At 45.1% G+C, this 20,448-nt stretch overlaps 1 protein-coding gene across 4 annotated transcripts in view; it reads left to right on the top strand.

Moving 5' to 3' along the window:
- LOC142583094 (stomatin-like) overlaps nucleotides 1–20,448 on the top strand; it is a 144,172-nt gene that overhangs the window by 115,449 nt on the left and 8,275 nt on the right. For 3 of the 4 annotated variants that reach the window (XR_012828543.1, XM_075693395.1, XM_075693418.1), the window contains exons 6-8: nucleotides 96–151; nucleotides 7,708–7,786; nucleotides 14,623–14,803. Coding sequence is in view for 3 of the 4 variants with exons in the window: in XM_075693395.1 (XP_075549510.1) it covers nucleotides 96–151; nucleotides 7,708–7,786; nucleotides 14,623–14,803 (316 nt within the window). In the remaining variant the exon portion in view is untranslated. Of the gene's footprint in view, nucleotides 1–95; nucleotides 152–7,707; nucleotides 7,787–14,622; nucleotides 14,804–16,954; nucleotides 20,349–20,448 lie in introns of those variants that run through there. The other variant, XM_075693408.1, reaches the window with a different exon arrangement.

Genomic DNA, 20,448 nt, shown 5'->3' with positions numbered 1-20,448 from the left:
GATCAGCTTTACAAAATTCAAAAGCGCAAAGTATTGAATATGTTTGCAGTTGTAATATCTGCCTACCCTTACTGGCACGATGATGACATGTGCAGGCTAACCTGGACGAAGCCACCGATGCCTGGGGAGTAAAAGTCGAGCGAGTCGAAATGTGAGTATTCGTACAAACGACGGAAATGCTCTTGATATGGCATGACGTATTGCTGACATGCTTTGTTATCATAGTTTTCTATGTCTCATTACATGACAATCAGCGCCTTTTTATGCACTAGTGTTTTCGCAACCAGGGTTTCATTCGTATCAGAACCAGTGCGTAAATGTATGTTGCAGTGTAACTATATTGCTATATGATTCCAAAGTGCTCCTGACACTTTGTAAATTTTTTGTTAACGTTATATTTTTTCTAATTTGTTTTTGTTTTAGTTTTATGCTCATGTGTCCTGTTCAAGCTTTTGTAGACAATATAATGCAACTAATTGTGTAAGTGTCTTTAAGAGATAAGTTGTATCAGTTCTCCCCCCCCCCTATTATCTCTCTCTCTCTCTCTATGTAATGCCCTCATCTGTGGGCCCTCAGGAGTATTGCTGAATAAATAAAAATACATGAAAAGAGTGCTTCCGCTTCTATTTAGTAGCCTAGAGAAAATGTATTTGTTTGATTGAAACACGTGCGCACACGTACACAGAGAAAGTGCGGCTTGTACAGATCATTCCCACGAACACTGATAAAACTTTACCATAGTTAGATGCCGTATGGCTAAAGTAAAATATAAAGGCCAGCCAACATATTCCGAACAGGTGGACAACGTGTTGGTTATATGATGTTTCGCTAAACGTCCTGTCACGCTACTTAACAGCGTTGGCAACGAGAATTGCGTTGCCCAGTGTGACAGTGTCGGCGACAAAAACAGGCACAGCTTTGGCCAAAGCGTGTGGCCTCATTTTTTGTATACGTATATTTTTCATCGCACACCTTGCGGCGTGATGATGCCTTGGTAAAAATATATTGCCTTAGTTTGTGTGGGTCCTTCGTGCCGCAAACCATAAAGACGTAATTGCATTATTTGCTTTGATGATGTATGGCGTTTTATGGCGCAAGGGGCAATAACTGCCAAGGATTGCCAAGAAATGGTATGAGGTAGTCTGTGCGGTCAATGACAAATGGTATAGATGTAACTTGGCTGTACAGTGGGCTAAAAATGCTCGCTGTAAAATGTGTAATGTGTACGTAGCATTATTTGTTTTAATTTCTTCGACTCTGCTACTTGTTCTGCGTGATGTGAAGTCACAAATGCCATTGAGTACGCGGGCGCCTGCTGAATCGCGTCGCAATCGATACTTGTACTTATGCTAAGGTGGTGAGCTGTGCCGCTGCATTTGTGATTGCTCTGAGGACGCCTACGTTTTCATCTGGAAATGTATTAAAATATATGACAGCAACGATAAAAGAACGCCACTTCATGCGGGACATGAAAGGGCACCCGATAACGTTGTCCAACATGTTTCTCGGTGTGACAGGATTCCCTCGGTGCTCTCTGGGAGCACGTACCGTACCCCAGAATTTGTTCATCGCCCAGCATGACGGGGCAACACCTTGTATACATAACAAGTGCCATGCCAGCGCTTCACGTTATATGACGTATGCACGTCACGGCCCACCGACTAATTTTCGCGTTGAACTTGAGCAGGAAACATTTTGACCATAATAAGGCGTATTCTATGCGTCCTAATATGTACTAAATGTGTCACGTTGGCTTTATAACGCGAAAAGCCACAATGGAACGTGAAAATTAGGCAATATTTGTATAGTACCGGACAGGCCGCCATTGGAAACTGACCCTTGCAACGTTTAACACCCGAACCCTCTCGAGTGAGGCAAGCTTAGCAGGTCTCTTCGAAGAACTATCAGACGTTGGTTGGGATATTATCGGCCTTAGTGAGATTAGAAGACCTGGTGAGGCTTACACATTGCTGAATAACGGCCATGTCCTCTGCTATAGCGGTCTCCCGGATAAGAAGCAATACGGGGTAGGATTCCTAATCCATAAAGATATAGCGGGCAACATTAACGAATTCTACAGCATCAACGAGAGGGTAGCAGTAGTCGTAATCAAACTCAATAAATGGTATAGATTAAAGATAGTACAAACCTACGCTCCGACGTCCAGTCACGACGATGAGGAAGTAGATCAGCTTCATGAAGATGTTGAATTAGCGATGAGAAAAGTGCAAACGCGGTATACAGTAGTAATGGGGGACTTCAATGCAAAAGTGGGGAAAAGCAGGCGGGTGAACAGGCAATTGGCAACTACGGTGTCGATTCTAGAAACGCTAGAGGTGAGATGCAGTTAGAATTCGCAGAAAGGAATAAGCTGAGAGTAATGAACACTTTTTTCAGGAAACGTAGCAACAGGAAATGGACCTCCACAGCCACCTTAATTCTACACAAGTAGAAACCTACAAAGAAAGGGGTTAGGCAAGGAGACACAATTTCTCCTATGCTATTCACTGCGTGCTTAGAAGAAGTATTCAAGCTGTTAAACTGGGAAGACTTAGGAGTAAAGATCGACGGCGAATACCTCAACAACCTTCGGTTTGCCGATGACATTGTTCTATTCAGCAACAATGCAGACGAGTTACAACAAATGATTTAGGACCTTAACAGGGAGAGTGTAAGAGTGGGACTGAAGATTAACATGCAGAAGACAAAGATAATGATAAATAACCTGGGCAAGGGAACAAGATTTCAAGATCGCAAGTCGGCCTCTAGAGTCTGTGGAGGAGCACGTTTACCTAGGTCAACTAATCACAGGGAACCCGGACCATGAGAAGGAAATTCACAGAAGAATAAAAATGGGTTGGATCGCGTACGGCAGACATCGTGAGCTCCTGAATGGGAGCTTACCGTTATCATTGAAAAGGAAAGTATACAATCAGTGCATTTTACCGGTGCTCACATACGGCGCAGAGAGTTGGCGGCTGACAAAGAAGCTTGAGAACAAGTTAAGGACCGCGCTAAGAGCGATGGAACGAAGAATGCTAGGCATAACTTTAAGAGACAAAAAGAGAGCAGTTAGGATCAGAGAGCAAACTGGCATAGACGATATTCTAGTAGACCTTAAGAGAAAAAAATGGCACTGGGCAGGCCATGTAATGCGCACACTAGATAACCGTTGGACCATTAGGTTAACAGAATGGATGCCAAGGGAGGGGAAGCGCAGTAGAGGACGGCAGAAGACCAGATGGAGTGACGAAATTAGGAAATTTGCGGGTGCTATTTGGAATCGGTTGGCGCAGGACAGGGGTGATTGGAGATCGCAGGGAGAGGCCTTCGTCCTGCAGTGGACATGAATATTGACACGTGTACTTATCTTTATCGGTCGACCACGTTTGGCCGCCTAACAAATGTTATCGCGCAGCGCAGGACGCGCCTGCATGTAAAAGAAGTTTCTGGAATGTTATCGATGGTTCCGTCCACTGTCTTTCACCGCAACTTGCGTAATCTGATTGCATGTATGCGCGACGCGAATAGTGTAGAACTTTGTGAAAGACACGCGGGTCCCATCGGTTAATCTGGAACATTCGACGACTGATCTATAAAAGCCGACGCGTTTGACCCGCTGATCAGATTTTTTCGACGATCGCCGACTGTGTTCGCCGCTCTCGTTGTGCTATAAGTGTAGCCTGTTTTGTGGGCACAGGTTCGCCCAATAAAATCTAGTTTTGCCTTTCACAGTATTGCTACTGTGTTCTTAACGTCACCACCACGTGACAATATGATGATGATGATGATGACGACAACGATGATGATCATGATGATGTATAGCACCTATTTTTCAGCCGAACGAGCCGATAGAAACTGCTCCCCCTTTTTTTCTTAATATTTCAATGGCTGATTGCAAACGTGAACAGCCTCATATATATGTATTTCAACTGACGTAATAGTTCTGCGGAAACCAGCAAGGTGGAGAGAAGTAATTAATTAAGGTTTGTCTCCTTTTTCCTTAATGAATTACTTCTCTCCACCTTGCTATCACCACTATTACTCCACTCTACTCCACTACCACTCCACCACTATTACGTCAAAACCTTGCCTTTGCTTCGAGTTGTTGACAAATTCGACTTCGCCCTGCTAACTGCTAGCCACCTGGTTAGCTCAGATGGTAGAGCGGGTGCCCCGGAAAGGCGGTGGTCCCAGGTTCGAGTACCGGACCAGGACGAATTTTTCTTTAACTGCGAGGCTTTTCTTTCGAGGAACCCGTATGGGTTTCCTTTGTAGCAATTTGTTACGATTGGGTGAATGTCTCATTTTTCCTTAATTAATATATTTGGACTGTAGAAACAGGTTCGTGTAGAGAACAAACAAAATTAGAAAGTGAAAGAAATTAATTATTTCAATCAACTATCAGAGACATGGAGTACACAAAGTATACACAATTTCAGGATCTTTTCTGTAAAGGCTTGTAATTTAATTGCCCTAAAGCTGTCCGACGAGCAATGTTCGATCACTGTCCAATAACCTTCAAAGAAGCGGTCTGCGATTAAATGGCGACTATAATAGAACTGTCTTCGATGAACTGTTCCATACCCTTATTGCCATCATCACATATACCATCCCCCACACTTTACCCATCTTATCAAGATCGCTATTTTCGCCTTCGACACTAAATAGGAGTAAAATCACGAATTAGCCAGCTTTAGAACAATCGCTCAAGGAACCCACAGGAATGAAGAGATTTAGAAGATAATCGCCCAGGAGATGTACAGAAATAGCGGGTAGGAATAGCGGGTCACCATTTCCAGTACACAAACCGTAGTGCTTCTATTCTGGCTCAAACCCAAGCCCAAGTCAATAAATAGCGTAGGCGCCTTAAAGTGGGTTGTGCCGGAACGTGGCGGTGTTCGTCTTGCTGGCAGCACCATGGATCCGCCGTCGTTCGAGAGATAGAGAGATAAAACGTTTCGATTATGACTACACCGCGACATTTGCGCCAATTGCGAGCGCATTAATTAGGCCTCGGTTTTCTTAGTTCCTCGTAGTTTATTTTTTCTTTTGCTATGAACTTTAATTTCCAGCATAATGGCTCTGTAAACAGCAACTGGAAAATCACTCGTGCTTCGACCGAGGAACTCAATTTCTGACGAAAAAGCGCCTTTTCAGGTAAAAAATTCAGCTTTAATATACGCGCGAAATCCAAGTTGCGAGTTAACAGAATAACATGTTGCCACAACTGTCATGAGTGCAAGTGACACTTGAAGTCTTTCGACACCAATATTACGGGATTATTTTGATAGTCCTCCAACTGAAGTGTTACGGACGAGAGCTGCGGGTGCTTTCGCGTGTCGACTCGTTCACCAACTCCAGTGTTCACTACTCGGTAGGCCACTAGCTGAGATGCTAGTGAACGCTGCGATAAACATCAGCGCTCACCATTGGGCGCGTGCAGTGCATGCTATGTCACGAGGCGTTATATACTCTCAGCGCATGCAAGTGTCTAATATAATAGTGCAGTCGGTTGAGCACTATACTTAAAGAATCTAGACAATGAGCGTTAATTTATTTATGAAGGCACTTTTAGTCTAGGGTAAAACGGGCTCCGACCAAGAACATTAAAAGAAAAGAAACCAAGACGTTTCGGCTCCCATACGGGGGCCTTGTTCACAATCAAAATGAATACCCTTGACTGTGAGCAATCCCGACCAGACAAGCTAGTTTTCGTCGAACTCCTGATTTCACAAGCACTTTTCTTTACCGAGCTAACGTTGTCTGTCGCACAACACTTCAAATAAACAGACCTGCAAAACGAAGGAGAATCACGGAGGAGGGATTCTCCCTACACGTAATTTTGATGCAAAGAAGCCAGCTTTGCGCTCCACAGCATCAGTATAGATCTCACAAAAATTGGTTATTTTTAGGGATTCACAAGCCGCCCTCACGTAAATAAAGAGCACCGATGTTGAATACACATTTAGTATAGGAAAGCCTCAATGAACATCCAAGATCCAGCTCTAGAAATCACATTCCAGCGCTTCAGTGGATACCGGGACACTGCAGTATTCCTGGAAACACTGCAGCGGACTCCTCTGAAACACGCGCGCGCGAAAATGACAATGCATCAGATCTCGCTCTTACCAGTAATGATGTCCGCCTGTTAGTGAGACAGATGTCCTGGCGACTTAGCACAAACACCTGGTTTGATCAGACATCGAAGTGCTCAGAGTTATTCTTCTAGACGCCAACATTAAATTATCCATTCCATGAAAGTTGAGCGAGAATAGAAGTTCTTTAACTTTATTACACCGCCTGCGGCTTGGCACAGCTACACACGTCACTTTTTGCACAGAATTCATTGCGTTGCTAGTCCGCACTGTCATCGTGGTCACGATGACGATGACGTACATGCAGCACCTCCTTCTTGAGTGCCCACGACACAATTTTGCAAGGTGAAGATTAAAAAGCTGATTTAATGTTACTAGGCCGTCGACTATTCACTTTGAAGAATGTACTTGGTCAATGGCGAGGAATGGAGCTACAGAAAAGAGCACTTATGGCTCAGTACAACATTCATTTGGGCTAGATGGTGCATACTTGAATTACGAAGGAACAGCGCCAACGAAGACGAACACAAGTGGGGAGAACGACACAGGACAAGCGCATGTGCATGTGCACTTATGGCTTTTAAAATCGTCGTAGAAAATACAAAAATATTAGGTTCACGCTAAATATTCGTGCATGAAGCCACTCTTATTTTTTAATACCATAGATCGCATATGGGTATCTCACGTCTGTACAGTTTTAAGACGCGTCTGATTTTGTCATCTGCTGCTTGTGTCCTTCATGTAGATATGTGTAGGTTCGTCAGCTGCCTCATCAGCAAGAAAAATGTCAACATTTGTGCGTGTTTTCCAACTCTCTTGTACTTACGGAACTGTGTGTCTCTTTGTGTCCTTTTACTTTTTTTCTGTGACTAGTCCTCTACTCTTGTGTGTTTTTGTGATGTTTGGCTGTCTCAGTGTTTTCGTGCTTATAGTTTTCCTTGCCCTGCGAAGGAGCAGTAGCCGGAGCCATTAAATGCGCCAACTTCTCATTCAGTTACATATCAATAAATAAAAAGAAAGCCAGTTCTAACGAGTTTTCACAACTACGGTTCTAACTGGAGGGAGCTGTTCCCGCAGGCGCACACGTACTGTATGTCGCAAAACATTTCAGGACAAAGCACTCGCAGCCGAACTTCTACATGAAGTGGTGTGACGCGCTATGCTCGCCGTCACTAATCTCCTTTTCCTGCGCGTTGCTGTAAGAATCCTGTATTTACGGTAAGATAACCTCAGAGCCAGCGATCGCAGCGCCGCCACGCGACTTTATGTCTGGTGAGGCAGCGGCCGCTGCGGCCTTGGAACTTTTGCGACAGATAGTGCATGCATACACGTGGACAGTTTTATCATGCGATACGCATAGCACCATGTACAGACTATCAACGGTACAATGTGCAAACTTTGATGGTTCGCAGCAAACGAACTGAAGAAAATCGATTGCCTTCGCACTTTTCACGAAAAATAACATAGAGACATAAAAGATGTATCAATATATACACATAAAAGGGTACGAAGGAGGCTTATACAAGTGAAAGCAGGAGCGAAAGATGTCTCGGCGTCATCTCCTAACCCGCCCTCTCAACTTTTTTTTATTTCTTCTACTACTCCACAGAAAAGACGTACGGCTTCCAGTACAGATGCAGAGGGCCATGGCAGCGGAAGCTGAAGCATCCCGAGAGGCTCGCGCCAAGGTAAGTGCAGTGATTCGCAACTGTAAAAGTCATATCAAGCAAGTCGGACTGAATTCACGCATGCACACATACACGCGCGAACGTGACGCGTTTCCCCGCACTAGGTGGCATAGCGTTCCTGTTTAAGCGGGCAAAAGAGAAAAAGAGAAAAGAAAAAAAAAACGACAGGTTTGTGCGACCGTGAAGACACAGAATCCAAATAGACTTTAAGACGAAGAGGACGCGGTGGCCGGCGCGCTCTTTGTTATAAACATCGGTTCGTTTTCTGCCAAAGATGAGTTTCCGGTTCACGGTCAACATGTAGCAGCGCCGAAATACGAGGGACGACACAAGCAGTCTACACACACAGCTACTCCCGCGGTGTACGTACCACCCAGAGGAGGCGAGTTCAGTCATACAACTCGAAATAGTGCACGCCGTGCCCATATAAAGTAAAATAGCACGCTTAACCGGATATTATTGCCATGGACTTTGTAACCAGAGGTGTACAAAGGTACAGCTCCAAAAACAGGCTTTTATGCTCTTGTGTACATGAAAGACATCACCAATGTGAAAAGTGCAAAAAGAAATTATTAGCACTCAGGATAAAAAGGTACAATTTTCAGAGTTCATGAAACCGCCAGTCGTGTGGAGCACGCACGAGTATGAGTGCGGACATTTTCCAGTGACCTGAAGACGTTGTTGTGCCGCTGAACAAGGGGTATATAGCGGTTTCGATTACCAGCCGCGGCTGCCGCATTCCGATGAGGGCGGAACGCACAAAAATCTACGTGCTAACATCCTGACGCCCCAAAAAATACTAAACTTAATCCAGTGTCTTCCAGTACGACATTCCCCCGCAGGGGCGTCTGTCTCTACAGGCGTTTGGTGTGTTGCGATACCACGTACCCGTGCGCACGAGGGTTAGACTCTCCCGCGTTTAAGCGTGTGCGGCTTAGCTGTGTAAGGGAAAAAATGGATCCTGGGTTTGAGCCAATGTCGAGTGTTTGGACCTTTACGGCCCCTGGGCAGAGGCAATACACCTCTTTGGCCTCCGCTTCACGTAGACGGCACCCCCGAACTGACCCGACCGGGAGGAATCGGCAGTCGCCTTTTCCTGTCCTCCCCTCCATCTTTTACTTTCCTATCCTCTTTCCCACAACTCTCCTATCTCCTCCTATCTTCTTGGTTTTCCCCCCTTCCTGGCGGCTAGGGTTAACCTCGTTTGGCGAACCGCCCTGAGTTCTGTCATATTCGGTTATAGTTATGGTGTGCAGCTGGCGTGAGCAGGAATTGTTTGCAATCTTCTGCCCCGTCCCCTTGTTGGGCTGCGTGGTGGGCTGCTGCCACCGTGGCAGAAATGCAATTTTTTTTATGGCTCCCCCTCTTTCAAAACTTGATCACTCTCGGAAACGAGGGCAGACCGATGTAGCAATTGAATTTTTTGCAAAAATCCAAGCTGTGTTCCAAAAATTTCACGTTGTTCATAGAGAACAAACGGAAAACCCTGCACGCACAATAAACCCCTTTGTTATGTCTAGATCCCTCACAGAATCCCTAGGGCCAGAGTACAAGGTATGAAAGCTGGCTAGCGGAGACCTCTTTCTAGAAGTCCGAGACAAGCCACAACACCTCAGAATTCCAAAGCTTGTGTCATTTGGGGACATCCCCATTACAGTCTCAGCACATCGCTCCCTCAACACTGTACGCGGAGTAATATCCAAAAACGACTTCCTGAACTTGACAGAAGAACTGCTTGAAGGATTAAAAGAACAAAATCTGAGAAATTTCCACAGGATAAAAATCAGAAAGACAAAGAAGTGCCCACAGTACACCTGGTTCTGACATTCACTTCCCACAAGCTCCCCGACAGCATCGAAGTAGGCTATATTAAGGTAACTGTTTTAAATGCTTTAAATGCCAACGATACGCTCATGACTCGCAGAGTTGCCGTGGCCGTCAAACATGTGCAAGGTGTGCCTCGGCTGACCACCCATCCGATGGCTGTGAAGCTGCACCCCATTGCGCGAACTGCGAAGGGGGCCATGCGGCATATTCCAGGTCGTGTCAGGCCTGGAAAAACGAAAAAGAAATCATAAGCACACAAACTAAGGAAACATCAGCTTCAAAGAAGCACGGAAGTGATTTCACGCGGATGGGCACACTTTCTCTTTCTCTGCTATAACAAACTTTGCCGATGTGGTGCGCGGGGGCGGCCCACCACACCGGAATCTCGCCACTGCCTAGGCAACGCCTGAAGCAAGGCCATGCGCCTTCCCGGCAGACGCAGCGAAAGCTGCCCTGTCATGCCAGAAACAGGGCCCGCCGACGCAGCAGTCCGCAGCTCACAATACATCTCTCCAACACGAAAGGCCCGAAACACGCACATCCGTGGCTTCGCGGAGTTCTAGCGCCTCGAGGGATGCGATGGACACAACTCGAAGTTCGTCCCCGCTGCCGCGGAGGCACAACTCCTTTGAAAAAAAAGATAACATACCCCAATCACGGTTCCTCAAAGTCGAGCAGGCTAACTTTTAAACACATCCCCCAGAATAATGAAACATGGCGTTTCTAATACATTGGAACTGCCGAGGACTAACAAAAAACTACAGGGACATAAAGGATATTTTAAACTCATTTCTCCCAACTAACATCAGACACAACTAACATCGAACAAACTAGCGATTTGGGCGGACAGAAATGGGTTCAAGTTTTCACCGCAGAAAACAGTTGCTCTCCTTTTCTCTCAAAAAAGAGGTTTACAGGTTGATCACACCCTGCACTTAAAGGAAACAGCACTTCAAGTAAAACAGGAACATAAATTTTCAGGCATAACGTTTTGATCGAAAGCTCACGTTCCAACCTCACATAAACGCACTCAAGAAAAAAGCTTCTCAATCGTTAAATATACTCAAAGTGCTCTCACAAAAACATTGGGGGTCTGATAGGACATGTCTGTTACATATTTACCGCTCCGTTGTACGCTCCTGCTTAGATTACATATTTACCGCTCCGTTGTACGCTCTTGCTTAGATTATGGTTGCACAGTGTATAGATTCGTGAGACCATCGTAGGTAAAAAAAACTGGATCCAATTCAACACATAGGCCTGCGTCTCTCAATTGGCGCGTACAGAACATCCCCTGTAAGCAGTATTTATGCAGAAGCAAATGAACAGTCCCTCGCAGACAAACGAACAATGCTTATGTGTTCTTACGTGCTGAAGAGCACGTAAATTGGACTCAGTCTGGTTAACCTCCCTGCCTTTCCTTCTCCCCTTCTCTCTCTCTCTCTCTCTATCTACCAAAACATTTATGTTATTCCATAGTTACCAAGTGCACATCCAGAACACTGTTTAGCAATAAACCTCAATCAATCAGACCGTTGCTACTACACTTTGAGGACATATGTCAAGAATTAGGAATACTGGACGCCCTACCTGAAATTGCTCCACAACACGATCCATTGCCACCGTGGTACAGTCTTCCTGTTTGTAACTTGACATTAACACACTTTAGGAAAACGCAAACACCACACGAACACATATTACAATAATACCTTTCACTAAAAGAAAAATACGCGAACTACGCGGAATTCTACACAGACTGCTCAAAAACAGAAAGCCACGTAGGAAGTGGTGCAGTACAGGGTAATTGGGAAAAAATAGTAAGGCTGCCGACTAGCGCGTCTATTTTTACTGCAGAATGTTATGCTGTATGTGTAGCTGTATGGAAAATAATGATTGAGAATATCAAGAACAAGATAGTCAATACTAATTCTCTGAGTCTACTCACGGCACTGCATTGCAAAAATGCCACTGCGCCCTTAGTTGGCAGTATCATACACAACATAAAAAAAGTCACTACGCAAGGACACACACTAATATTCTGCTTGGTACTGAGTCACACAGGGATAATTGGCAATGAGAGAGCGGACACATGTGCCGCACAAGCTCAGAGTAGTCAAATAAAGAAAGTGAACATTCCTCATAAAGACTGCATGAAGTTAATATACAGTAAATTGAAGGACAAACGGCAGAAGACAGGGGAAAGTGAACTGAACAGCGAACTACACTTGGTAAAGCCCATCTTAGGAGAATGGGAGTCATGCAGACACCAGCAACGTTTCATTGAAGTAGTTTTACGTCGTCTACGCATTGGACACACACATCTTACACATATCTTCTTGTTGACAAAACACGATAAATCTTTGTGTGAAACATGTGGAAGTGAGCTCACAGTAAATCACATTTAATTCTCGCGCACTAAACTTGAACTACGAAAAAAATATTTGACCCCTTTTTACAATAAATACAGTCCCTTGCATCCGACATTGCTTTTAGGTGAAGATGCATTTGTAAATAAGTCATGTGTTTTTAGCTTTTTAAGGGAAGCAGGTATCTTAGAAAAACTTTAAATTCTTACGCTGTGCCTTACTACATAGTGGAACACCTCAGCCAACTTCTCATGACTAAGAAGAAGGCTGAGGTCTTTACTTAATTTGTTGGGATGGTACGGCACGGTATCATACAAGCATATTAGATGTACATTTACCTTTCATTCCTGTACCAGCGTATCAGTCAGCTATCCGCGGCCCGGATTGAAGCTTCTCGCTCAACCGAAATTGTACGTAGCTCGAACAGCACATTTAATCCGGTGATATACAGCTTTGGTTTGCTGCAAGTCACGCCGTCTAATACGTTATAAATGCGAGTCCTTGGAGCGAGATTGAGAAAAGTAAAGGCGAGTCAGAGAGTGAGAATGTTTCAGATACATACCCACGCCCTTCGCGCGTCGTCACGTGCGGTGTTCCCAACTATGCAATCGAGGAGTGCAATTGAGGACAAGCGCCATATTTCCGTTCCCAAATTCCCCTCAGTCTATTTATAGTCTTTTTCCCGACGTTTAAGGCGAGCTGTTTCTTGATTGGCCTCGAGCTCCACCACTGGAAAAGCTGGCGCCACTGTCGGCGTGACGTCCTATTAGGGATCACGTGGACATAGCGGCCGCGTCGGCTGCTTCGGGAGCGCCGAGGCGAGCTGAAAACGAGAGTTTAAATTCCCTCGTACGCTGCGGTCCTCATTTAGTGGCGAGATTTTCCCGTTTGAAACAACGCTTGAAAGCACTACAATAGGTAGTGGCTGCCTTTGAAGGCGCGCAACATGGTAGACTAGTGCTCGGTGCCGCAATGCCGGACGTACGCAACGGAGCCCGGTGTCAGCCTTATTCACACGTAGCCGCAAGACAAGAAGCAGCGTGAAGCTTGGCTCGCGAAACATAAAACCGACAAACAGTCATCGCCCACAACTCGGGTATGCAGCAAACACAGACGCGAGGAAGATTTCTGCTACGGCGCCGTGTCTGCGATGTTCGGAAAACGCGTTCTGATACGCTAGCCCGAGTCTGCTGCCCGACTAATGTCATGACGGCTTGTTCTGTGAACTTGTCGATGCTATAGATACTGGCAAGTTCACTGGAGTGGAAAGGGAGCGGTAAGAAGCACATTAAAAAAAAGCATTGCATATGCACTAGATTACAAAAAAGAAGCAGCGCGACATCGCACGCTGAGAACACCGATAAACATACAGTGCGACGCAACTCGAGAAATAATATTGAAACGTCCAAGAATTTAGAAGAAAAAAAAAAGATTGAATCGTCGCGACGGCACATCACAGTCCCCGTAGGCGTCGAAGTCTCTACAATGAAATTATGTTTGAACAGCTCTGATAGCACCCGCGCAACAATGGTCGCTTGTATACTGTTAAATGCTCATATTCTGGGGCCTAAAGCTCATGACATGGTGCGAAAACGCGCACTCGGCGAAAGCGAAACAGTGCGCGGACAAGCATGCAGACGCGTAGTCGGTCGCTGCCAATCTGCAATCGCTGCATTGAGGCTTCATTCTATTACGCTCCATTTAGTTATACAAGCACTATAAGAACGTATTTCACAGTTTGCTCTCAGCGTTTAACTACCTTTCACGTAAGAAGCCGGTTCGGGAAACTACATCGCGGCGACCGCGCGCAATGGCGTTCACTGTACGTATTCGGTAAAGAGCGTCTGTAAACGATTCTGTGCTTTCAGTTTGCCCAAGATTATTATTTAGACAATAAAAAACTTCTCTCTTTTCGAAAGTACTTACAGAAATGCCCGGGAGAGCTCGTGCGTGGTGTTTTCAGTGAGCGCTAGCAGCAAAACCTACGAGGAACGCGCCGCGTGATCCCTCATACTATGCCAGCGAGGCGCTTCCTATAGATGGCGACTCCGTAACTCCTCGCCGCCAATATGGATGCGCACGACGGAAAAATTCGTTCATTGGCTGCGAACAAGCGTGACGTAAGCTGCACAGAATTGCGCCGCGAGCAGTATAAGCTACTACGCGTTTACGCGCGGCATGGTTCGATGCCACTGAGCAACCTGACGCTCGTCCGCGATTCTGTCCGTCGCAGCACTCTTGGTTTAATGACTGCTCATAAAACTGCTAGAAATCAGTGATTGCTGACTTAATCTCTGTAGAAGCAGAGAGCAGCTGCTTGTAACGCTGTTCACCCTGCGCGATCAGAATTTGCCGAAATGCCGCGCGGCGCGCACGCTTTCTCAACATGCTTCTCCAGGGAATAACACAACCCTTCCTAAATTCGCCCCTAATGTCAGCTGAAGCAGATTCAGAGGAAAAGTGGGCGAAAGGACCCCAAAGAAATCATCAAGAATGCGGCGTAACAAGCGCTCTGAACTCCGTCAGTTGTGAAATGCAGAACAGTCGACTGGCTGTCCATCGTAGTTTGCTCATGCTCACAAGCTTTCACCCGGCTCTTGTGGGGTTGAAGCCAAACCGATTCTCGTCAACGTGCCTCCACAGGTGATCGCGGCCGAGGGCGAGCAGCGCGCGGCGCGCTCTCTCAAGGAGGCGGCCGACATCATCTCAGAGTCTGGACCGGCGCTGCAGCTGCGTTACCTGCAGACGCTCACCTCTATCGCGGCCGAGAAGAACTCCACCATCGTCTTCCCGCTGCCCATGGAACTCCTGAGGGGACTAATCTGTAAGCGCGTACCATTATATTCAAACAGCGAGTGTGGCGTAGTGACGTTTCCGAAATCACTGTAACGGTGGCTACATAGTGGTTGCATAGTTGCCGCTATCGTTGCATTGCTGTCCTTGCATTGCTGTGTCACTATACTGCCACTACAGTTGCATTTCTGTTATCAATGTGACGATAGCTATATTGCTTTGGGAAGCCAGTGTAGCGCGGGTTCATCCGATGTACATAACGCAGAGGACATGTTGCAGGTCAAATGTATACCGTCTGACGAGGAACTCGGGAGTCGAGGAGTAGAAGAAGATGGCTGACTTGCGCGAGCCTCCTCCTCAGAAGTGGCTTCTCTTGAAGCACTAACGTAAACATCTGGCATTATCTACCGCTGACGCGAAGGATAATACAACTCGCAGCCATAGCTTTGATGTAAAAACATGTTAATGCATTCCTAATTGTACACTTTTTTGCTACAATGAAACCACAGAAATCGCATGTGAGCGGTAGCTGCGACTAGAGCAGAAAGTAATAACTGTATAAAATGGCTGCCATTATACATTGTAGGCTTTCCCAGAGCGTTGCTGCGGCACTAAAAGACAATTCACAGCTTTTTCTGAAAAGCCTGGCTGTGAAAAAATAGGACAAGGTGCCCGTGGCATATGCAGTGTTTCGATAAAAACTCCAGCTGAGCATTTGAAAATCGTTGCGAAGTATTCCTGGCAACCTTCGAGTGCCACATACGATGGTTATCGCAATTTTTGTCATGTTTATTGACGTAAGTAAACGACGTCCAAAAACGTCGGAAGCTTTACCCATGCATGGCCGGCACTTCAAGATCACTGGCCCAGTTTTGCTAACACCACGTAAAAAGCGATCATGCTGCTCTGAAGTCTGCAAAATGTTGATAATAATAATAATATTTGGGGTTTTACGTGCCAAAACCACTTTCTGATTATGAGGCACGCCGTAGTGGAGGACTCCGGAAATTTTGACCACCTGGGGTTCTTTAACGTGCACCTAAATCTAAGCACACGGGTGTTTTCGCATTTCGCCCCCATCGAAATGCAGCCGCCATGGCCGGGATTCGATCCCGCGACCTCGTGCTCAGCAGCCCAACACCATAGCCACTGAGCAACCACGGCGGGTACGCAAAATGTTGATAACTGCGTGTAACGTAAGGTCAAATCCGTTTATAACGAACTGCAACATACCAATCTCAAACAGGTCAGTCTCCGGCCGAAACGTCAACACAATAAACAATTGTTTAAGAATTGCATCAACTTTTCAGCTAGAACCTTGCAGCAACCATAGATACCTATACTTCGACGTCATATATATATATATATATATATATATATATATATATATATATATATATATATATATATATATACAGTAAAACTTCACAAAAGTAAATGCCACGTATCAGAAAGCGATATAGGTAGATATTTATGTGCCCATCGTTCACATAAAAGTGCGAGTAAAGAACTCATTGACCTTCATGTTGGAAACAGCCGGACCGGACCTCTCACAATTGGTGAGCTGTTTCATGTAACGTGGACTGTACTACAGCAACTGGTATCATAGCGGAAAAAAAAGTATAGGTGCATAATGCGTACTCTACTCCAGTGAATTGCAATCAAGAACTGTACTCAGGAACTGAGGGCTCTTTCTGTAAACAAGTTTCTGTCGCAATTTTCTGTAAGCTCGTTGTTTGGACAGTGTGCCGTAGAGCTGCCGGTTTAAATATATCTGCAATGTCATTGTGCAATCGTACCTTAAGCACAAGCTAGCCTGAAGTGTCTTTCGAATGGGGTCCGTCAGGCAGCACGAACGGGAGTCCTACAGCGCAAAATTCTATTCTCTTCGCATCACTATAGTCGCTATAGAGTGACGGATGACGATGAATTGCTTCGCCAAGCGTACTGCAGGAATAGTGAGGTCCGGCTGGGTTTATAAATGCTACGAAATTTACCGCTACAAAGATTTCCTCATTACGAGCCGCTACTCCTATTTATTGTGATGTGAATATTCCTGACATGGGGTTTTATTGTATCAAGAGCATGCGAGAAAGGGACTCTTAACCCAGCAATAGATAAAAAGGCAAACTCGCTTTTGTTTTTCTTTAATCCGCTCTTCTATCTCGCCCTACCTGCACAGCCAACCGCCCATCCTGAGAACCTGGGAGCACAGCTTTGATGTCTCACTACCCGCCTGCCTACCTGTCTGCCTGCACGTGCCTTGGCCGCCGCCTCTCGCGCGGCCTGGATATTCCTTGGCAGCATTGCTGCTGTGTTTGTGAGAGAGTTAACACCAACTAGAGGTGTTAAGTCGTCCATAGCTAACGCTCTTTACTGCTCTGTGAGGGACACAGTAGGAAACGGCTAGAGATAATCATTCCATACGAGGTGTATAAGTATAGAACAGAACACGAGGTCGACGAGGAGTATGTCTCCACGCGCGGACAGGTCTTTGTCCAAGCCCTGGTGAAGAAATAAGCATCGCAGTTCTGAAAAGAACATAAGAATCCGGCTTTGATTTATTTCGTTCCGTTACATTACCTCGAGATTAATGTGGAAGATCCCAAACCAATCAGTACAATGTTTAGATAAAGCCTTTTCAGCGTCCACGATTTCTTCACTTTGGGCAGAGGAGCCTTTTTAAACACTGTCAATGATGACCGTTGCTTGACCTTGAGTGATACAAGTGCTCCAGTGGGAACGTTTGAACGGGACTGAGAAGTCCGTTTTTTTTTGTTCTACAATATTTATGGCAAAATAGTTTAGAATAATGCCAGCACATTGGCAGTCATGATACTTTCGAGTCCTCTTTAATTAGCCGAATTTAATGAGCTCGTCTGTCGTATTTAGCAGGATTAACCGTTTTGCTGCTGGCAGGTCGTGTAAGCGAAACACCTCTATGAAAATCCTTCCGAATAAAATTTACCCGCGAAACTGAAATGATAAACACTGCCTGCATACAAGAATCGCGTGGTCAGTAAAACTGCGCGAAAGACTCGAGAGTAAAAGCGTGAGCCATGGACGCGCTTTCCTGAGTGTCGATTAGTGTTAATTAGTTTAGTTTCTGTGTACGCACATGCTAGCACGTTTGTGTGTGTCTCTATGTGCCTGTTTTTTTGTGTGTGCGTGTGATTGGCTTTCACATAGATGACCTGTTATGTGAAACAGAGTCGTCTGAACAGCTGCCTGCTCTGAAGAAACTATCGTTCTTCGGAAGCTTTACTGCACAGCTATGAATCTTTTAAATATTATAAATGAGGACCTGGAATTTGTTTTACTAGACGTGCAGCCTAATTACCTTTCTCCATTCACTGCCCAGTCTGTAAGGACAATTCCTTTAATGTTCACCTTACTAATTTTCTATGTGAATTTGGTCGCTCACGTTTTTTTTTTTCGTGGAGCAGTATCGCCAAGGTCATGTGTTTTCTCGAACTATGCTGGATTATCGCATATGTTTCTCGATGAGTCGTTCTTTCGGAAGCAGCCGTCTTCGCTGACGCAGCACATTTCATTGTCTGCTCATCGTTGTCAAATGTAATGGTAATACACGATTGCGCTCTGAAGTTGTACTCTGCGTTCCGTGATGTGGAGGGTTTGACGTAGCGACATCGTTTATGGTCACCGCATACACACTGTTGTGAGCACATACGTAGCCTGCGCTCGAATCACTGCGGCTTTTCTTGTTGCTTGTTGCCACTCAGTAGATGGCCTTTGTTCCTTGCTGTTTATAGTCTTACGCCCATGCAGAGGTAACGGTGTCATTCGGAGAACATTGAACTTTAAAAACGTATCTGACTATTAAATCAAAATGGATATTTGTGAAGTGCAATAAAAAAGAGATGAAGAAGACGAAGGCTTATAAACGAACGGCGGAAGAGAAGTGGAAGTAAATAAGCTGACAGCTAAGAAGGCAGTTGCTATATTCGCGAATTAACTATTTACGAGGATATTATGAAAAAGTAGCCGAAATTATGATCGTTCAGTTCGTTTGCAGGTATGCGTTACAAACGCGTGTCCTTCTGACGATCATAATGAGGAGCGATGCAAAGAGACAAAAATAGCTTTATATTGCTGCTGTCCGTGCCGTCAGCGAGAGAGCTGTTCAAGACAAAGCGGTGCCTACCAAGACGACAGCTTTACCCCTTCTGTGTGTAAGACTTTACAAACGTGACCTGTTTTTTATATTTGAGCCGTGCCATATAATGCGCGTTCGCATATAAGTGTCCTATGTATATTTTTCAAATTTGTTGCAGTCATGTTGAGTTTATTTCGTTGCATCGGAAAATGGCCTGTCTTGTGCGTTCCTTTCTACTATACATAAACGCCTAAAATCCGGCAACTTTAATAGTTTAGCATAGTATAGCGGTTGAATTGTCATGTAGCAGGATGAATGAAAATTTATTTGATGACAGTTGGCCGATGACATTTTGTTGTGGCATTTTTCCTATAACATATAATGCTATGTTATATAGTATATATAATACGCCTTTGCTAGTTTGTATACTTATATCGACCCCCGGGCGTACAGAAACGATCGCTCATGCTAATTCTTGTGCTTCTTCGGATGGGGCGCTCCGCTTTGGATGCATACTCATGGATCGACTGGGTAGGCGATTATGCCTAGATAACCCCGGACCCCCCGTCCTCCTTCTTTCTTCTTCTTCATTTTTTTAATCTTCGGTGAACAAGCCCAAAGCTGCTTTATCTTGCACTTTTGTACAGACGTTGTATATTTCACTTTTACACCTTGCAGCAGTTGAACAACCCTGTTTTTGTTAACATACGGTGCTTTTTTAACCTATCAGTTCATTTTCATTGTGACTATGCACAGTTCGCCTGATTTCCAGAAACAGCGATGGAAAGAGATGCACAATCTTGCACATGTCTGCATGGACAGCGTCGCGTAGACCGATAATTGAAACGTTATAAAAATAAAGCTTGAGACGAAACTGCAGGGGCAATAGAGATACTGCGACATCACACGCATCAAGCCGGGACAAATACATTAGCAAATGAAGAGAGCGAGAAAAAATATTGTGATGTCATTGGACGTAACAGCGTATGGTGTTGCGGTACATTGTAAGAAATACGACATGACACAAACCCTTCCTAGGTCTTTAATCAGCGATCTCACAAATAGCCCAGCGCCACATCTTAGTCATTTTTTATTGAGGTGAACAGAAATAAAGGTCATAACTCTTAACACTACATAATGTTCGACATTAGCAAGCTATCATTTGCGACCCCGGTCCAACTATTACGTTCTGACCCTGTAAGGCGGGAATTTCTAGAAATCTAGACATGGCGTATAGGGTAAGTTAGAGTGCTGGTCGACCCATGCCCATCTTCAGAGCGTGCCTTATTACTCTTTGACACGTGATTTTTTTTCGACAATGGGCCAATGCCACAAGGAATGTTGTCGCCGCATAGCATGTAACTCGACAATATGTACTAACCATCCATAAATGCATTTGGCATAAGTGGATAACGATCGCCTTTGGTGTGTCAGTGTGCAATAAAAGTTATTTTTGTAATGACGAGTCTCATTAGCGGTATACAGCATGTTCCGAGTGTCACAAACACGCGCTTCGCTGGCGCAAGCAATGTGTTCGTAAGCGCACCTAAAATAAGATT

The sequence above is a fragment of the Dermacentor variabilis genome, chromosome 1 (assembly GCF_050947875.1).
Source record: "Dermacentor variabilis isolate Ectoservices chromosome 1, ASM5094787v1, whole genome shotgun sequence".
Lineage (NCBI taxonomy): Eukaryota > Metazoa > Arthropoda > Arachnida > Ixodida > Ixodidae > Dermacentor > Dermacentor variabilis.
Note: the sequence above shows the minus strand (reverse complement) of the source record. Positions and strands in the feature narration are given on the sequence as shown.